General features: G+C 36.7%; 1 protein-coding gene across 4 annotated transcripts in view; it reads left to right on the top strand.

Moving 5' to 3' along the window:
• The window catches only part of LOC131045184 (cleavage and polyadenylation specificity factor subunit 3-II), a 135,807-nt gene that overhangs the window by 79,306 nt on the left and 35,560 nt on the right, over positions 1 to 20,941 (top strand). For all 4 annotated transcript variants that reach the window (XM_057978721.2, XM_057978735.2, XM_057978729.2 and 1 more), the window contains 2 exons: positions 12,059 to 12,163; positions 13,061 to 13,202. In XM_057978721.2, coding sequence (XP_057834704.1) covers positions 12,059 to 12,163; positions 13,061 to 13,202 — 247 coding nt within the window. The remainder of the gene's footprint in view (positions 1 to 12,058; positions 12,164 to 13,060; positions 13,203 to 20,941) is intronic.

Below are 20,941 nucleotides of genomic sequence, written 5' to 3'. Positions count from 1 at the left end.
GTCCATGCACTTGTAGAAGCCTTGTTTGATCTCAGCATCAATATCCATGAATGCAGTCTTTTAGAATAACAAAGGATTGAGCAAGCATCCCACAACATGGAGAGGAGTGTGCATCTGTCCATCCTAGCTCCTATCAATTATGCCCCACAATGGCATATACCTCTCCCTGCTACTTCCCAGCTTACTCCTTATCACCTCCTTGGCCCTATCCGCAACCTCATACACATATTCCATGGGGGGTTTTTCCCCATCCACTAATCTCAAGACTTTTACTAGAGGCTCTGAAAATTCTACAATTTGTCAATTGATTCCCAAAAGTTGGTAGAATACATGTATTATGCCACTGCTATGCCATTTGCTTGATTTGTGAAGCCAGACTGCATCCACTTAGATGATACAAACATTCACCTCAAATCACTCTTTTGCTCATATAGTTTCTACAATGCAAGGAAGTGTGGCAAATTTTGTCACCCCTAGTCGAACTAGCTCCTTGCCCCCTATGAAAAAATGCATTATAGCGAAAATCCTTGTGTGATTATAAATAAATTTGGTAACCTTGTGAACCTTTTGAGATGCCTCCTTAACCCATTCAATTTTTCCAATGTCCTCTAGGGTTAGATCAAGGCAATGTGCTGCACATGGTGTAAAAAACATAGAAGGGTATTTATCTATTAGAAGTATATCGACAACAACACAAGTAGTAGCATGGTCTGTGATAAATTGAACCATATTTTGTGGCCCTACATCCGTAACTACCATGTCATACATCTCAAACAATGCAGCTATGGATTTTATTATATTAAGATTTCAAAAAAACAGTGCCAATCTCACAAGAGATGAGGAAGTTAATGAGAGTTTGGTTCTTTCTATCTGTCTAGCCATCTGACATAATGCTGCAACTAGTAATAGCCCACTATAATCGAATGTTCTTTAACAACATCTTCAACATCCTGTACTGCATCTTTGAGCATACCAACCCTAAATGATTCATAAGATGGGGCTTGAAACCCAAGACCTATAGCTGCAATAGCATCTACCTTAGGTTTGCCAATATGGATTTCTGAAAGCATTGAATGCCAAGTGAGGAGTACCAAAAATTACCAGTTGCCTTCTTTGCTTGTTCAGTGACATTTTTCCTCCATCCTGTACTCTCCAAAGTGGTTTGTGATTCCGGTGTATTACGAGGTTGGAAGAAAGTGTTAATGTTTCCTCCACCCGTGTTTGGTCCACGTGCTATAGAATTAGGTGTTAACCTAGATTCCCCGAAACCCCCATCTTCACCATCGTCCTCACCCAAACGGTTTCTCCTGGCATCTGCAGAACTAGAACCCAATTCAACCCCAATTCTTGCCTTTTTGGCATTACTCTTAGCAATCCCTTCAAGAGATCCCTTTGCCTGATACGAGACATTTGCAGGGCATCTTTTGCATATGTCGGTGTTATTTCCTTGTTCTTTTGACAAATGCCATTTGAAACGATAAATTCCACTACTAATATCTTCTAGACACCAATTGCACTTGACCTTCGTGCTACCTGGAACTGTTGTGCAATGTTTCCACACAAAGTCTTTTGGACGTGGCATTCTGATCAAGAATCAGATTTGCAAAAGCCTATTAATTCAACCTTTCAACATTTCAATAGATAGTTTCAAAGCTTTGAGTTCTTATGACTACAATCAAATAGAATCTATGAACATTACTTTCTCACTTCAAAGTTGTAAATATGAAATAAAAGAGCAGCCCATTAAATAGCTGCAGTCAACATTCTCCAACTCCCCTTCATGATGGGATTAAAAAATGGAAACAAATAGCATACAAACAGGCATTGTTGCATTGGCAAGAATGCCCATTTTTTCCCTCAGATTTTGTCATGAGTGTGACTGCAAATTTTGAATGGTGATTCTTGGTAAATACGTTCTCTTCAGATATTTGACTGACGAGATTTGACAGCAGAATTTTCAGGTGTTGGGGGAGTATATCTGTTTTTTCAATTTTTCATTAGATATAGACGGGATGAACACTTAATGGCATAAAAAAAACCAAAGGACTCATTTTCTGATTTCTACAAGTAAGTTTTGGAAACTACATACTGGTGTTGGGATATTTCACTATTCAGTAAGTTTGTTAACATGCTAAGTGACTGAAAATAGGAAGGATCAATTTTCTTATGATGTCTATCTAATGTAAATTTTTTGAGAGGATGGTACATAAAAATCTAGATTTTCATGCACTTGTGCGTACACTGTATGACAAAAACCAATATACTGTATGATATTTTTTGGTTATTGCACTTGTATGACAAAAAGATCAGTATATTGTATGATAAAAAAACCAGTATACTGTATCTTGTCTTCTTTGTGTATACTGTATGACAAAAAAACCAGTATACTGTATGATATGTCATATAGTATATATTTTGTCATACAGTATATAGTGTCTTTCTTTTTGGTTATTGCTTCTGGTGTTCCTTAACCAAAAAGACGACACAAAAAATAACACAAAGAGACACAATATTTTAAAATTGTAACAATTATATTTTCATATCTAATATTGGAATAACATAGACACGAAAAATGACAGTATACTGGTTTTTTTATATTAGATATTTTTTGTCATTTTACAGACAGGAAAAACTACAAAAAATATATCAGTTGTGTATACGGTTATATTAGATATTTTTTGGAATAACACAGACACGAAAAATGACAGTATACCAGTTATGTGTATTGGTATACTGTCATTTTTCGTGTCTGTGTTATTCCAAAAAATATCTAATATAAAAATCATAAAAGCAATATAAAATCAAAAATATTATCTAAACGGAGTTGGGACAGTATCTAATATTATTACATTGCTTCTGGTATCTAATAAAAAAGACAGATACGAAAAATGAATGAGTTGAAGACCAACCTCTGCTGCTGCTGCGCCAAATTGTGAAACGACTGCTGCTGCTCCGCCAAATTGGATGCCTTGACCTCTTTCACAGCCCCATGACGCGATTTATGCATATATGACATTGCACGACGCGATTTATGCTATTTTTGCGGCGTTTCTTTAACATTTCCACGCGCTATTTTGAACTTTTAGGGTTTGTTTGATTAATCACGTTTTTTTCGCGATTTTTTAGCGATTTTTTAGCGATTTTTTCCTGATTAGACCTGCAGATAGTCGTTGAAAATCATTGACGGTTTTTTTCGTGATTTTTGGGGGTATTGATTGCCATCCACGCTGACTCCTGATTAATCAGGTATAATCGCGATTTCTAACGATTAATGCTTCTTCGGTCCAAGCATCTTATCCTAAAGGATCTAAAAGGAAAGAAAGTCACAAGGAAGGATCAAGACAAAAGAGACAAAAGACTAGTGTAGATCATCCTTCCACTAGCACTTCATCTTTTCAAGAGATTACTATGAACCGGGCATCTATCATAGAGAGCCAATCATTGAGGAAAAGTGAAGGCCAAGGTATGAATGAATCTTTGGAGTCCACCATACAAGATATTAGAAGCGGAAGGGTAGCCCAAGAAACAAGATTGCCACCAAAGGTTAGCCCAGTTGTGCAAGGACAAATTGTAGATGATACAGCCATAGTGAATGAAGATGCTAACACCATGGATGAAGATGTGAACAAAGGAAGGAAGTCTCCTCTCCAAGAATGTCGAGGACTTAAGGAATTAGAAGAGAGAGAAGAGCAATAAACCCTCCCTACATGGCTGCGAGATAGAATGACTAAAGAAGTAATAACAGTGTAAGAGGATGCAGCAAATGACTTATAAAGTTTCTTGGAGAGAATTGGCAAGATAGCTGAAAAAAAGAAAGCCACTAAATTCTCTAAGATCGTAAGGGATAGTATAGGAACTCGTACATTGCAAATAGCTACTCCAAGGGTGGATAATGCAGAGGATGAGATCACTCCTAATGAATATGATGTTGAAACCATTGACTTAGGGCCTACTACATCCAGACGAGATTGAAAAGTTGAATGATTCTGTAAAGGCAGTCGAGGAGAGACTAAAGATTGTACAAGAAGATAAGAAATGGTTGGAAAAGGAACTAGATGTCCTAAGGGGTTATTTTCAACAACTCACTAAGCTAGTGCGATAGGTTGATGCTTCATATGTTCCTCCACAGTGCATCCATTAGAATCAGTCCAAAACTTGGAGGGAATGAGGACTACATCCCAGGTTGTGAGAAGATGGATGGATAATGCTTTTGCTAAGGCAAGAGAATTTGTTGGTAAATTGGTGCACATCTTTGAGAGAGTCACTTCTATCCAATAGAGGATCCAAGTTCTACTTGCCTCATATGAGGAATTCATCAGTGTCAAAGAGATAACCATTCCACGACTACAAGTACTGATGGACATCCCTAAACAAACCTTAGTGGAAGTTCACCAAGCATGTGATTTTTATAGATGGTATTGCATACTCCAGATGAGGAAAGATATGTTTGAGAAAATCAAGAGAGATTGTGCACGAGTAGAAGAAATGATCAAGGTTGTACATGATGGAGTCCTCATCACAACCGAGGTGATACTCGGAGGAGGGTTGAAAGAAGATGAAGATGTGACTGTTGATAAGCTGATGGAAAGAGTAAGATGCGTCTTGTAAGATCCCCTATGGAATCTTGCCCAATTCTTTTTTACTCTCTCCTTAAAGTAGTATTGTTAAACAGTTTGCTGAAAAGAAAATGTGTATTTTAACTTGATGATTGATGCATAGAATTAAAATGATCTTTGTTATTGACTCATGAGAAATATTACATACAAGTTATAAGACTGAACTGAACATTTTCCTTCAATGATGCAGATGGAATAACAATTTCATACAACATTAATGACTGCCATAAAGAAAAAGATTTAGAAATTAAGGAGCTGACCTCATCAACATTCTCAGATAAAGTGAGTCTGAACAGTGCTACAGATTTCTTTTATTTAAATTTAAGCCCTCAGACAATCCTAACAGCGATCTTTCAAGCACCTGCAAATCTGGAATGGGTATGAAAACACCCAGAACATACAACAGCAAATGAAGGATTATTTGTCCTTTGTCTTAATATACTTTTCAATGATATATTAATCATCCAATATTAAATCTCCATTGCCCAATTCACTTTTAAAGGGTGTCCTTTGTCCTGTAGTGCTGATGAAGCAGAAAAAACAAATAAATTCATTGTCCTCTTCACAGCTGGCAGAAACAAATTCAGAATTTTGTCTTTTATCACATTACCCACAAAGACCAAGTGCTGCGCTGACCTCCTCCTTTGTCTGTTGCTTTTTTGTTTTTATTCTCCTAAATGAAATAAGGCCGACGGTTGCAAATTGATTTGTCTTCTTTCTGCTTTTGTCTTATCGCAAGTTTGTCCTTTAGTGGCTCGTCTTTTTCTGGTAGTTTGTCTTCTTATCTGCTCCTAGGCTTCCCAAGCAGCACCCGATAGCTATGATCTTTTCCTTAACCTTTTTGCTACTGCGCTGGGAATAAATATATTCGCCCAGCATGAAAAACTTCTTTAACTCATCTGTATTTTGTCTTATTACTTTTTAATCCCTTGCCTCTGCAGCTAGCTTCCAAACTCCAAATAAACCTCTTGTTCCCATGCCACGTGAGCATTAAGGGGTTCATGAACTGCCAAAGTTTGCAATCGATTATCCTTTCCCAGCCTACATAAACTTCAGTGATAGACAGTAATATATGCCACGGCTTCCCCTTATATTGACTATCTGAATTTGTCTCCGTTCTTTGTCTTTTTCAATATGGACAATGAACCAATATTTCAATATGTTATGAATCACCCAGCACTAAATAAATATTCCTTCACTCAATCCACAAAAAGATCAACTGGCATCTTCAAATATTCAGTAATAAACACAAGAATTCCTCTTCTCAATGAAATAGACCAGCATAGAGAATTGTTTTAATTATTTTCTTTTTAGCACACACACAGGCAAGTCAAAATAATTTCACAATTCTGAACTGGCAAACCTAGCAATACTGAACAAGAACAATGGTACCTTGAAGGAGGGTTTTCGTCCTCTCTCTAATCTTCAGCTCTTTTGCAATCCCTGAGTGGAACCGCACTGTGAAGTAAAGGATTTCTGTCCTCAGCTTCGATACACCATTGGTGTTTTCACCTCGCAGGCACAAGTTTGGCTCTCAAGCACAAATTTCAAATCTCTGTAGAGAAAATGAACTCCTCAATCGTCTGTCTTCTCCCCCATCCAAATGAGACCCCAACTCCCTTCTATAGCTTCCCCGTGAAACTTCCAGAAGGGAAGAATTAAAAAACACTTTATAATTGAATTTAATCTTATGTCTCCCAAAGGTGACTTTCATAATAAATATTAAATATTTCAACCTTAGTCACTTAAAAATAATTAATTAAAAGTTGTCATTAATTATACTTTTGTCCAAGAACTTAAAATTTAATTACTTTAACCCGAAAATGGGGACATTGCACGCATTCTTCATGCATACAAAAGCGATTTCAGAGGAGCATCTAGATGACATTTAGTCACTCATGGTACTTGTGATCAATGTTCAAGACTTAGGACCTGAATGGGAGAAAGTGTTTGCTTCATCCTTGGCCAACTTAGCACTCATGGAGAACAAATTGGAGATCATGCCAAGTGTACCAATGGAAGAGCTTGACATCATTATGTTCAGATTCATTGCATTTGTTGGTAGAGAAAGAGATAAGGGGAACAAACTTCTAGATGATAGTTTGTTATTATCCTATATGGCATTGAATTTTCTCACTGGAGGATTCATCCTCGTAGTTTGTCCCAGGAAAGTTGTTACTTTCTCATTGGCTGATATTTAATTAAGTTGCAAATTAGGTATTTGGTTGTAACAAACCCTAATTAGGGTTTAGGTGGCTCAATCTTGGCCATTGATTTTAGAATGATCTTGGCCGTTTGGAGCTCTATATAAGCCGCCTCATTTCATTTGTAGCTCGAGATTTTGGAGAATTGTTCTTATAGTGCTTCCAAATTGATATAAGACATTGAAGCTTGGCGATTTTATATGCTTTCTTGGAGTATTTGCATGGTTTTTCTATCTTCTCAAGTCAATTTAGATTTCCTTAAGTCATTTTAGTTAAATGGAAGCCTTTGTGCATGATTTATTGTGAAACTCTTATGTTCATACCATTTACAATTTGTTGATTATAAGTTCTAGTGCATGGTTAGACAAAACAGAGGAGGGGAATGCCATAGAACATTTGAAACTCAACAACTTCAAGCACAAAATCAAATGTTTCCATGACATTCCCTTCACATGTCTCAAGTCCCCAAAATAGGACAGCATTATGTTCCAACAATGAATCATCATGATGGTGTAGTGTCAAAACACAAATAGAGTCACTGATATTTTCAAGGGTAGCTTAACTCCCACCCAAAGCCGAGTCACAAAAGTTTCCATCCTTTAATACATGCTACTGTTAGCTGGTCCACCAAGTGTGTGCTCAATTGTTTCATCCATAACCATGAATTGAGCCTTCCATGGGCTCTTCAAATGAAGTGACTCATGATTACCAGGATGTGGACATAGATCATCATCAAGCTGGAAACTGCACTCCAACTCAAAAAGTGGGTTGTCATGAGCCATGTCAACACCCATCTCAAACAATGGGTTATCAAAGAACACCAGGAATTGACTCTTCCAATCACGATCAAAGGAAGATGATGGACTGCTGTTTTGTATGGAGAAATCAGAATTCCTTTCAATTGTGCTTCCATGGTTGCCACAACTCTTTGGTGCCTCTTTTCTTTCATCCTTGAAGTCACTAGGTCTCTGCTCTAGATCAGCTTCAAGCAAAGGAAAATCTGATTTATGTTCAAAAGCATGAATTATTTCAATGTCATCTTCAATACATGGCTCTTGAGATGAGGTAACAGCATCATTAGAATCCAAAGGAATTTCATAAATAAGCTTTTTGTGAAAGTCAAACCAAAATCCCCCCCGTTTCACTAAAGTGAAAGAAAGAATCATGAACTATTTCCTCCTTAACTGACTTAACTTCAGATTGAACATTATTTTACCCATCTTTCCTGATAGGTGCACAAGAAGAATTAACTTCTTCCTTAAGATCAGCTTCCTTATTCAAATGATCCATTCTGCATCAAACTTTTATTGGACTCATTACCTGCTGCAACATCTTTATCTTCATTGACCTTGAACTGATTCCTCAAAATTTGTGACTCATTAGACTCATGACCTAAATCGACCTCATTCAATAATTTTTCTGGTTTGTCTTTCAGATCATGATTTCCAAAATCAGCTTAATCTCTAACCTTCCCAATGCATAATTCTGAAATAGAAGGTTTGTCAGCATTGTACTCAAGCAATGAATCATCAAACGTCTCCATTGCTTGCTCCTCTAAGCATTTTGGTGTCAAAACACCCAGATCCCATGGTCTTGTGTATTTGTGATTTTGTTCTGAACAGCTAGGATCATTAAGCTCTCCATGAATGGTTGATTTTTCAACACATCACCTTCAAAAAAACATCTAGATGGCAAAAAGATATCATCGCATCTGCTCTCAATACGCCCATCATCCGAAGGTATATTAATGATCTCAACTATCCCAAGGTTTGCACTAGTGTTATCAGATTCATCATCATTTGGTTTTGGTTTTGGTTTTAACATCTTTTTTCCCGACTCTTCTTTTGTGATCCCCAATTTTTCTTCTTCTTTTACACACTATTTCTTCTTCTCCAACTCCTTGGTAGCTTCTATTGTCTCCTCTTTCTTCCTTGTCCTTTGAATGTAATTTATGAAGCCCTTTTTGTTAGGATTTCCCACTTCAATACATGTCAAGAAACTGTGAAAGGAAACTTGGTCTTTAAACTCATCAGGAAGTTCTTGATATTCACCAAGAATTTTGGTTGCCTCACTTTCATAGTTTTGCACATCCATCAATATCTCTTGAATAGGATCTATATCTTCTACCTTGAGCAAGAATTTAGGTGGCCAATCCATGTTCTTACTCTAAGTACTTACTGATTCTGAAATGCAGCTGTTGAATTTGATATGCAATTACTGAACACTCACATGCAAGTGCCGATCACTAACAAGCAAGGCTGAAATTCTGTTTTCTCAACTGAAAATCTCCAAAAAATGTTAGCTTCCCAAACAAGCTGGCAAGATCACCAGCTCTAATACCACTGAAATATCCCACCTTGTTATGTACTTTTGAATTCGGGTTTTCGAATATTTTGTCTTTTTTCTTTTTCGCTATTTTTTTTTTTGAGTTTTCTGAGCTTTTGAAGTCTATGGAAAATAAATGTAGGAAATGGGAAATGCTTGGAAATTGAAATGCTTAAAGGAAAATACAACTCTAGGCAATTTTCAAATTCAAAACTTTACTTCGAAACCCTTAATATGGAAGCATGGAATTATTTATTCCGTACATACCAAGTCAGCTATGGGTAATTTAATAATTTTGCAAATGCTGATTTTTTGGACCAAACCCTACGTTCCACAATGCTTGACCATAATAACCCCAACATGCCTCCTGCTAAACTCTGCCTTGAAATAGTGGCACAAATTCCCACGCAACCCTTCTAATGGTGTACGGCTGGCCCTTGAATTAACCAAATTAACTTCAATCTACCTTGGAATTCGTGCAAATATGTGCACTGTGTTCTACCAAATCTGCAAATAAAACCTTGAATAATCACTGCAAATTGATCAGTTGAATCATCAGCATAACCCCTGAATGGAGTTATCAACAAATTATTCTTGGGTGATCTTTCACACTTGCAAATACTGACCTTCTTGAGGGATTTTGTCCTCAAAAAGCTATATAAATATGCCAACCAGCATACCCTTCTAAATTTCTCTCCAAAATATTAAAACATGAATGCCAATAATGAGCTCTAATGAGCCCTTTTATAATTTAGCCAAAAGCCACGATTTGGAGAAATGAAATGCACTTTAATAATTTCATTTCAATTAAACATTTAATATAGTCCGCTCCTTCAAAAATGAGTAATAAATGACTTTATAATCATTAAAATAACTTATGCAATTAATACCCCTTATATCCTCTTAATATAAAGTCATCAATTTAATTAATATTATTAAAGTTTATTAAAGTCGAAACTTTAATAAATTAATATTAATCATTAACTCGTCCAAGGGGTTGAGCTTAACTGGTTAAAACACTGGGTTCTCACTGTGGAGACCCAAGTTCAATTCCGAATAGGGACATTTAAAGTGGAATTCTAAGCTGTGACTCTTGACCTTCCATAAAAATGGGGAAGGTCTAGGGTCAATCTAATCAAACATAATAATAATAATAATAATAATAATAATAATAATAATAATTCAAAATATTGCGGCTTCGGCCTATTACCTACCAAAAAAAAATAAAATTAATCATTAACTCCAAATAAATGCCAAAATCGAAAGATTTTATTAATTCTGCCAACTGCCTATTAATAACCAAGGTACCCTCCAACCATCCGAATGACTTACTATAAATAATATGGAACCCAAGTGCTCAAGAGTCTTACTAAAGAAGCCTGAAAGACCTCTGGAAGGAAAACCACAAATATACTGATATTCTGAGATGGAGAGTATTGCAATAATCATCCAAAGGGTCTGCTGAATATCCCTAAATCACCTCCAAAGGGTCGCCTAATCACTACATTTGCCTACGGGGACCAAAGTCATAGTCTAATCCACGGAACACACTAACGCTAAGGAAGGCACAAAGATGGGAACATTACAGATGAAACCTGCAATATGCCCCTCCAAGCAATACTTTATCATTTATTGTAATGTAAACTGTATTTTCAATGTTTAAACTTAATGAAATGTTCCATTCTTTTTAATGACAAATGTCCTTAAAATTTTAACCTTAATCCTGGAATGATGACACAATGATATTGACCACTAAACAACATGAAATTCTGATACACAAGTCATGATTTGTTAAAAAAAGTATTTAGTTAACTTTATTAAGATAATGTGAAGGCTTATATGGGTACAAACTATATTTATAGAGAACATCTTGTTTTTTATAGTCTAAATAGCGAAATGAGCCAACTTTGGTTTAGTTTGATCATAGTTTAAGTTTATCTGTGTAAGTGATTTGAAACAGTTTAAAAGCTCACAAGAAAACTTGCCGACTTACGAGTACTTGTGAGTTGAAATCCCTTGGTGAGTCATCTGTAAGTAAACTTGCCTTCGAATTTTGGCAATTTCTTGGTGAGTTACTCACCCAAAAACTTACCAAAACTTGGGTTGGTGGAAAAAACTTACCCTTACACCCTACAAGGGGCCCTGCTCCTGAACTCGGTTGGGGGCTACTACACTCAGGCCCATAGTTTGGTTTTAGAAAGAAAAATATAAAATTTTTTCTTGGACCCATGTTTTCCATGAATAAAACTTATAAAAATAATAGTATGGATTTGCAATTTATAGTCATATGACACTATCATGTGCATCAAATTTGTTTTATGATCAATAAATCAATGAAAAACTACTCACGACTTAAGTAAATTCAGTTTTATGTTAGTTTTTAGAATTATGTAAAAACAATGTGTATATTAATGCTTGAAAATTTTGCTGATTTTTAATGAGTTTTTAGTGAGTTGTTCAGTTTAAGTCAAATATGGGTCTGTCCAGTTTTGCAGAATCAAAGTATCTAAAGTTCTAAACTATGGATGCAAGTGATTAACTTTTATTCTTTGTGTGAAATTCAAATAACTGAACAAGTTTAGGAAAAGAACAGTTATTGAGTTCGAGCTTTGTGATATTTGTTCTGAATTTTATTTTCTATCATGTTCCTCTCTATTCCATTTTATTATTTCTACTTAGGATGGTAATGAAATCATTCCTAACATGGTAACATCATTTTCATTCCATGGTCAATAATTTTGCATTTGGTACGATTCAATCATTGGAAGGTTGAAGACTTAGGTCTGTTGACATTGTTATTTCTTTAATTGCCTCATCCTAGTAGCAATAATTTTTCTATCATCTCGGTAGCAATAATTTTTGCATTTTCTTGGACTTGCAAGCATTTACACAATGGCTGTTTTTCAATGCCAGGTTTAACGATACAAGCTAACATATATTACAAATTACTTATCAGTTGGACAAACCAAAAGATCAAAGATACATATGTTACTCGGAATACATTTGACTTCAAACATGGTATGATCCTTGCCAAAACCTTTTTTACTTAAATTGGAACCAACTTGTTTAATGATTATAGCTTCTGTTACATATCTGTGTGAATGACATGTTCCATTTTTTGTCACTGCTCAATATATCTTTTTCTCTAGAATATTTGTTGTGAGCCAATGCTTTAAGGTGAATCTCAATAACTTTCTGACTTGGAAACGTGCATTTATCATAAAAATCTAACCATAATGCTAAATCTGTTAGGAACATTATTTTTTTCTTTTTCAAGATTGCAAAAAATTCCATTGTTGCTGGTTCAGACCTGGAAGAGGTTTTGTCCAGACAGAAGATGTTACCTTGGATTGGCCTGGATAGAGTATTTATTATTTCTTTTAAGCCAGAATGGAAAAAATAACCGGGTAAATGAAAATGAACGCCTACTAGTGAGATGTGTCCCCGTGTAACCATATTAGTTTTCTATTGAGTTTGTGTGTTCATTAGGTGCACATTGAAAAGTTGTAACCAAGAATTAATAGGTAACTGAAATTTATTTTTCCTATGTCTTCTTTTGCTCTTTATATATTAATATCTTAATATTTCAAATAAAAATTTCCACTTTTTCTAATTTTTTACCTTATCAAGTCTTGAGAGCCTTTTGTTAAGAATTTCCATGTAAACTAGCATTTGTTTGTTTAAATATTTTGTATTTTGTTATAAAAGTTTGTGCAAATGTTTTAGACTTACATGATTAAGCCTCTTGAAATTAGTTAACAAAAGGCAGTTTTCAATGAATGATTAGGTAGGTCAACATTTATGTCAGCAATACTTCATTGTTTTGTTCAAGGTTGATCTGTAAATTGTAAATAATGTCTGATTTTAGAACTTGTATTGTATAACTAATAAACACAATTTTGTTTTCTTGTTTAGTCTCAAACTTCGATCGCTCACAAATAAATGCACCTGGGCCATGTGTGCTTTTTGCTACGCCTGGAATGATAAGTGGTGGGCTTTCTTTAGATGTGTTTAAAGAGTGGGCACCATCAGAGAAGAATCTTATCACCTTACCTGGGTATTTGTCTTCATCTTGATGACTTCAGATTTTGTGTTTTATATATAAAATTAGTACCATATGTAAAGAATATCTATTATTTGTGCTTCATATCTATTTATTTACATCTATAATAACACACTGAAATTGGCAATGGACCATGAATGTTTTTAAATAAGCAAGAGTGTAAGGATTTGGGTTGTATGTAGTGAACATATATAATTTATACCATGTGCCCCAAATATTTTTATCGATGATGAGCTTTAGTCACCTAAGATTGTCAATCTTAGTGTTATGGGAGAAAGAAAGGAAAATATATTCATATCAACAAATGATAAAATTAGATCAAGAAGATTGGAACTTGGAAGTACAAAAGCAATGGATTAGTGTAAAAAAAGGTCTAGACAAAGCATTCACAAACATGGACTTACCCAAAATGGTATAACAAGGGAAAGGGTAGGTTGACCCGATAAGCTGATAATGTGAGCTTGTCACCTAGAGTGTTCTTGATAGTGGAAAGAGACAAAGCTCAAACCACTAGATGAGAATTAGGGTCTCTAGAAGCCTTATCTATAGTATAATTGAAGGAAGAGCGATGTGTTGGGAAAGGTGGATATCTTAGCTAGGGTATAAGGAAAAGTAGTGGAGTGTAGAGGTAGACAAATGAATGATAGAGCTTCCAATGTATATTTTTGCAATGTCCCCTTCTAGGAGGCTGCCAATTCCTGTAACTTAATAATAGTTCTGATCTGATCTGATCGACGATCATGTCACTGGATGCTTTTGACTCCTTTCCTTTATATCTCTCAATGTGAGGGAGAGGTCACATCTCTTCATTATGGATGCCCTTTGGCAAGAGACACACCCTTTCACCATTAGCACCCTTTGAAAGAGTGCAGCTCTTCATTACTTCTGCCCTTTGAAGGGACACAACCTTTCACAATCAGATCTGCACTTCTTATTTAAATCAGATTTGCACTTCTGATTCCCAAATTATCCCCTTCTGAAAATAAGGTTCTCTTCTCCCTTTTATATCCCATGTTTGAGGGAGTCACAACTTTTCCTTCCATGTCTTTTGACCATTCATTAACTTAATTAAATTTTAATTATATTTAATTACATTATTTTATATTTTAATGTAATTTTTATTTTTATTTTTTTCTATTTTAATATTATTATTTATTATTAAAGTGGGGACATTACAATTTTGACAAAGGTACCTAGGGGTTATTTTAGGTTAGGGTAAAGGCATACAAATGATGTAGAATGTATCGAATGCCCAAGATAAGGTAAGATTGATACTCCTATGCCTAAAGGAACAAATCAAGGGGCGAGGTTTTGGAGGTTGGGAGCAACATGAAAGTGGTACCTAATGAGCACACAGTCATACTGAGAGGGGGGAATGAATTAGTATAACAAAAATCTTTACTTTTTCAAACTTAATACTATAAACATATCAATTGCATAATAAAAATAACACAAGAAGAACTCGAGATTTACATGGAAACACTTACGGGAGAAAACCATGGCAAAATATTGCTTATATAAATTCTCTTTTCCAAGCTTTGTAGTCACTAACCCATGGAGATACCAATCTCCTCAATTTGTAGGCACCGACTATAATTTCCCCACTTAAACAAGAAGAACTCGAGATTTACATGGAAACACTTACGGGAGAAAACCATGGCAAAATATTGCTTATATAAATTCTCTTTTCCAAGCTTTGTAGTCACTAACCCATGGAGATACCAATCTCCTCAATTTGTAGGCACCGACTATAATTTCCCCACTTCTCTAGTTGCTATTTAGATGCATAGATTTGCTTGTCAACCATCTCCACAGGCAAATTCACAGTGTAGGGGATGATTGGTTAGGCAAAGGGAACCAATACTTAGTCAAATTTTGCTTTGGTGAGCTATTTATAATAAAACTTTATAATATTGTGTTATAAAGTTAACTTTTTCTAAATTTAGAATAAGTTAATAAAAAGTAACTTTATAAGTTACTTTATGTTGGAATAAGTAACTTTATATTAAAAGTTACCTTGCACATTTCCCTAGGAGGGTTTTAATAACTTAAAAGGTGGTTATTATTTCATGATGAGACCCCCCACCTCAAGATGGCGCCACATTAAGGGAGAGAAAGATTCAAGGAGTTCGATTTAGGTTGAAGAGATAAAAGAGCCTTGTATGTATCATTTTGGCATTATTGGAGTTTATTATTTTGAGAGCTTTGTGCATTTGCAGGTCTGCAACGATTCAGGAGTCTGATTTGAAATTTGAAGACAAAACCCTTCAGATTTTGGGTGAGAGGACGAAATCCCCCTCATCATTGAACCATCGATTTGCTGGAAATGATCATATCTTGCCATTAAGGGCCAAAACTCAGTATTTGTTAGCAGGTACAGAAAGATTACAGTCTTAATATGAGATGTGAGCAGGTGTTTGGAGTTATTTCAGAGCTTTGTGACACTTTGTGGACAGCCATTTTCTCCTAGCCAAATCGTACCCCTTTGGAGCAGCCTGGGGTTTCAATAAAATAACTTAAGGGGTTTTGCATCAGGGTTTTTTTACAAATTTCATTGTTAGCAGCAAATAAGAAGATTCCCCATAGTTATTTGGTGAAAACGATTCATACTGGAGCTGCAGGAGCAAGTCAGTGGGTAGAAGACACGCCAAATTGGAGTTTCTCCTAGGGAAAATTCAGGAAGTGCATTGGAATAGGGATTTCTTCACTAAATTGTTTTTGATAATTATTTAGTAGGTGAATAAAGCTCTCAGGAGTCCTTGGTTGCAGCTGGAGGTGCTTCATTCAGTCATTTCACCTGTTCAGGCCAATAAGTCACCCTCTATTCCCAGCGCTGGACTCTTGGTAGGCCATAGTTGGCTTGGATTGTTGAAGATAATCATTTACATTCAGTTTTTTTTTGCTGATAAATAAAAATCAGAAGTCTGAGATTCATTTTCTGTCAATCATTTTATGTGTTGTCATTGTTATTCATTTTGTATTGTCAATTCCCAAAGCTTAAAATTAAAAAAAAAAACTCAAAAAAGCATAAAACCTCAAAAAATGCATCTAAAAACCAAAATTCCAACCGCTGGTCAAAGAAATCAGACTCAAAATATTATATCAGATTGCTCCAATCAACACTCAGCATCTTTCAGTGGTATTAGAGCGATGATCTTGCCAGCCTGGGGGTCATCAGAGTGATTCTATGCATTGGGGCAGATTTGGTACTTACAGGTTCTACACATGTAGAAGGGCTCAGGTGGATTTGAACTTTGTAATTGAACATCCAGTAGAGAATAATATGGTTGATCAAGAGAATAATAGGAATGAGGGAAGACAGGGGCGAGTAGATCTTGATGAAATCATGAGAAGCTTGGTTGATGCACAGCCAAGAATTGTCCAAGCTATTGATAGATTACAGGATACACTGGACAAGATGGATTTGGGAAACCATAGGGATAGGTGCAGAAGGCATAGCAGATCAGTTTCAGCTGCAGGGAGTCGTAGAAGTAGTAGAAGTAGTAGAACCCCCTCTTCTCTGGGAAGTGCATTTGTTTCACCACAAAGATATAGGACACATACTAGGACAGCCGATAGACCTATGCTTCCTCGGGTCACTCCTAGAGAAGAACCACCATTGGCTGATCCATAGAATGTAGTAACTTTTCAGGATACAGTTATGGCCACCAATGATGAGTGGGCTCGACTTCCGGCACACGTCAAGGATGTTTTCCCTTTGCATCAATATTGTATGCAGCGCAAAGATTCTATGAGGGGACAAAATGATAGATGGCCCAAACAGCAATGGAATAATGATTTGAAGAAAGCTACAGACAAGCTTACCTTATCCACATTTGATGGCAAAGGCAACATTAGTGCACGAGCATGGGTCCATAAGTTGGACATATACCTATCTTTGAAACCTATGTCTGAAGATAGAGCCATTCAGTTTGTTGTCCTACACTTAGAGGGAGTTGCATACAATTGGTGGTACCATGGATTGGTCACTTAGAACCATGCTCTCATTCACTCATACTCAGAGTTCACAGAGAGACTGATTGTCAGGTTTGATAGGAAGGATGTGGAATTATGTTACAGGGACTTAGCTCTCTTGAAGCAGTCAGGACATGTGGAGTCTTATATTAATGAGTTTCAGTGTATAGCAGTGATGGTGCCTAAGATGCTCGATAGGAGGGTAGTGATGCTTTTCATTGAGGGTCTACATGAGAGACTTCATGGTTTAGTCAAGGCTTTAAAGCCTAAGAATCTACAGGAGGCCATACAGATTACATTAGACTTGGATACTTCACCTCCACCCTCCACTTTTCAGGAAAACAAAAACTTTTCCAGGAACTCCAAACCCTTCCAAAAAACATTTACTCCGCATAAGGGAAACATCTCTTCTCCTAAGATTGATCGGGAATCTAGGAATGAATTGAGAAGAAAGTAGTTGTGTTTTACTTGCAAGGAGCCCTGGGAATCGGGTCACAGATGATGAGGGGATACATAATGAGCCACCACAGGTAGAGCTCGATCCTACGGATGCACGGGCTACGACCAATGTCACTATGGCCACACTTTCGAGCTATCCTAAGTTTCACGCCTTCGGACTAAAGGGGACTGTTCAAGGGCAGCGTGTAGTGTGTTTGGTAGATAGTAGAGCAACCCATAATTTTATTGATCAACACCTGGTAGAGAAATGTGGGTTACAGTCAGAGGAATTTTCAGGATTTGGAGTGAAGGTTGTAGATGGTGCACCAGGAGGATTCCTCAACTCAGTATTCAGATGGGAGACTACACGTTGACAGATGATTTTTATGTTCTGCCATTAGAGGATTATGATGTAGGTATTGGTATGCAGTGGTTACAGGGGATTGGCAGATATGTCATAGATCACCGCAGGATGCCATTGGAGTTTCTAGTTGATGGTAAGATGTAGTGGTTACAGGGGATTAGGCATTGTCAGATGGAGACCCAAGGAGGTTTCTTCACGCAGGATGGAGACTATTATTAGGCACTGAGACATCCTTTGGGCTACATAGTTTTTTATCTCGTCTAAGGCACCTTCATCTCAGGATGGCAAAACTTATCATATAGATATCCAACAGATTTTAGATAAGCATGGGGTGGTGTTTGGTGATATACCACTTGGTGTTCCGCTTGATAGAGGCTTTGAGCATGTGCTAGAGTTAGAAAAGGGAGCAAAGCTGGTCATGACCACTCCATACCGCCATCCTAAGGCCTACATGTTGACGTGGCTAAAATCGTATTACTACAACTCTCTCTGGTCAACGCAAAATAGAATGTTGCTGAGTATCCTATCCTCTCTTGCGTAAGGAAATCCCTAATGCCATTCTAGATGATCAAAGGGGACAACCTCAAGGTTTCAAATGTCAGGTCATGCTTGTGGAATAACTCAGTGGTTGATCCGTTTTGCTGGTAACAGAAGGGGCCTTACGTTTACAACAAGCTGGTTTGCATCCAACGATGTTGCGATTCTCAGATTGGGGAAAATAAAATCGAAAGGGAAGGGTTTAGGAGACCTAAGGATAGTGATGATAACAGTTAATGCAACAGGCATACAGATTTCGATAACCAATTCTTGTTTCGCCTGAGACACCCTCACAACTCAACAAGAACGATGCAAGCTCCAAAGGATAAATGGATTTTCAGACTATGGGGATTCATCTAGGCACCCAATTCTGGCACAACCTAAAACGAATACCTACAGTTGAACTAAGCACAGTTTTGGGTTCAGACTAACCATGCACAGTGACCTACAATCAGCAGGTCCCCAATGGCATGAACCTGAAATGCATCAAGTACCCCCCACAATTTGCCATTAAAACCATTGAATTCTACTTCTAACAAGCTGGAAGAAAAGCATGCAAACAAAATAAAACCAAAATAACAAACACCAAATCAATGTTCATATATTGATTTTAGCTGCTATTACAACAATTTCTGCAGCAGTTCTATGCTACTCCTAATCTGAAAACTGCATCTAACTTCTAACTCCTTAAATCTAATTAACTCTAACCTCCGAGAGTTTAAAAATCTAACCTATTCTAACCCTTTACAATGAGAGGCATCCTGCCTTTTACAGATTTTACAAATTGAACCAGAGGCCAGGATTGACTGCATCCAAGGGTCCTGATCTGCCTTCTAGAACTTGGCAGCTTTAACCCATGCCTAATTAATCCTCAGTTATCCTCCCAACCACTTTCTCAACTACCTACAACTATTTGGCATCAATTCAGGTCAATCCGGTAGTTAGAAATAACTGACCTATGTCACCTCTTTTTGAATACATTTGGCGGGGCCCATAGGTAGCTATTTTACAATAAAGCATTTCAGTTTTGCAACTGATTTTCTAGAATTACTTCCAGCTATGCATTTCTGAGAATGCATATTTGTAGCATTTTGTGTGCTCTTTTGTCTTCAATCTTGTTGGTTCAGGTGGTGGCGCTTCTTCATACTTTGTTTTATGCTCTGCAATGCGCTCTTCATTGGCAGCGCTTGGGACTGTTGTTTTTATCTTGCGCTCCTACATTTTCTCTTCTCGGCGTCGATCGCGATCAAGTCTTCACTTTGCGCTTCAGGTTGCCGCCCTAACTCATTTTCCAACACCGTTGATCTGCAAACAATCAATTTTGACTTGAATCAATTACCTCAAAAAATATGAATGATTTTAACAATTATTAAAGATTTCAAGGCCCAGAGGGGAAAATAAAAATATTTACTTTTTAAATTAATATGAATCCCCTCTTTTCATTTCACTTTTTACTTGACCAATTCAATGAAAGGATAAAATTCGGCCATTTAGGTTGAAATGTGAGACTTCATTAAAAAAGCTCCCTTTTTGAATGTTCAAACTCGGGCCCTTTAATGGAAATGTGCGACTTTGAGCTTAAAACTCCTCCTTACAAATTTCACCCCTCCATTTTATATCTTTTCACTTATTTTTGCAACTAAGGGAGAAATTCGGCCATTAGCGGCAATTTGCAAGCTTTCATTCCTTATTTCACATTTCATCGACTCCCTAGAAGGCCCAGGTTTACTACGGCAAATTGGAAGAGATTTTGCTTCTTTTTAATAAAGTTTGAACTTTATTATTTTGCCCTTTAGAGCTCGATATTTTATTTCTCCCTACCTTTGCCATTGGTCGGTATTTTCCTAGGGGATATCTTCAGGTTTACTTGGTGAAATGAAGATAAAATGCGATGCCTTAAAAGAAAGAACGACTTCATTCACCTCCTTTCGGGATTATTTGAATTGGCATTAAGTTTGACCCAAGCCAAATTTCGGCAATATTTCGATGAATGAAAGGATTTAATAAAACGATTTGCCTTGCCATAAAAAATATCGAGGTCGGAATTGCGTTGCTCGGTAAGGAGGATGCTCAGCATTTTTCACGGGTTTTGCGAGGTGATTTGAGAGGAGATTTCTCTCATTTTGCTTTTAGAGGAAAAAGCCCGAACTTCACTGTTTTCGCCCCCCTTTTGAATTCGGCTCTTTTGGGAGATATGTGCAATTTTTTAGTTAGATGCCCTTTCACCTTGAAATGAAATTCGGGTTTTTTAGATAAAATGTGTGACTTCTCTGCTTGGCCTAAGTCTTGCGAAGTGTATAAAAACACCAAACTCTTCATCTATTCGCCCTTTCACGTGGAATGAAATTCGGCCATTTGAATCAAAATGAGAGAATCCTGGACTAATTGCGCGATTTTTTTGGTTCAATTTCTTTTCTCT

This window comes from Cryptomeria japonica, chromosome 3 (genome assembly GCF_030272615.1).
Source record: "Cryptomeria japonica chromosome 3, Sugi_1.0, whole genome shotgun sequence".
Taxonomy (NCBI): domain Eukaryota; kingdom Viridiplantae; phylum Streptophyta; class Pinopsida; order Cupressales; family Cupressaceae; genus Cryptomeria; species Cryptomeria japonica.
The sequence above is the reverse complement of the archived record's forward strand: the minus strand, read 5'-3'. Positions and strand labels throughout refer to the sequence as shown.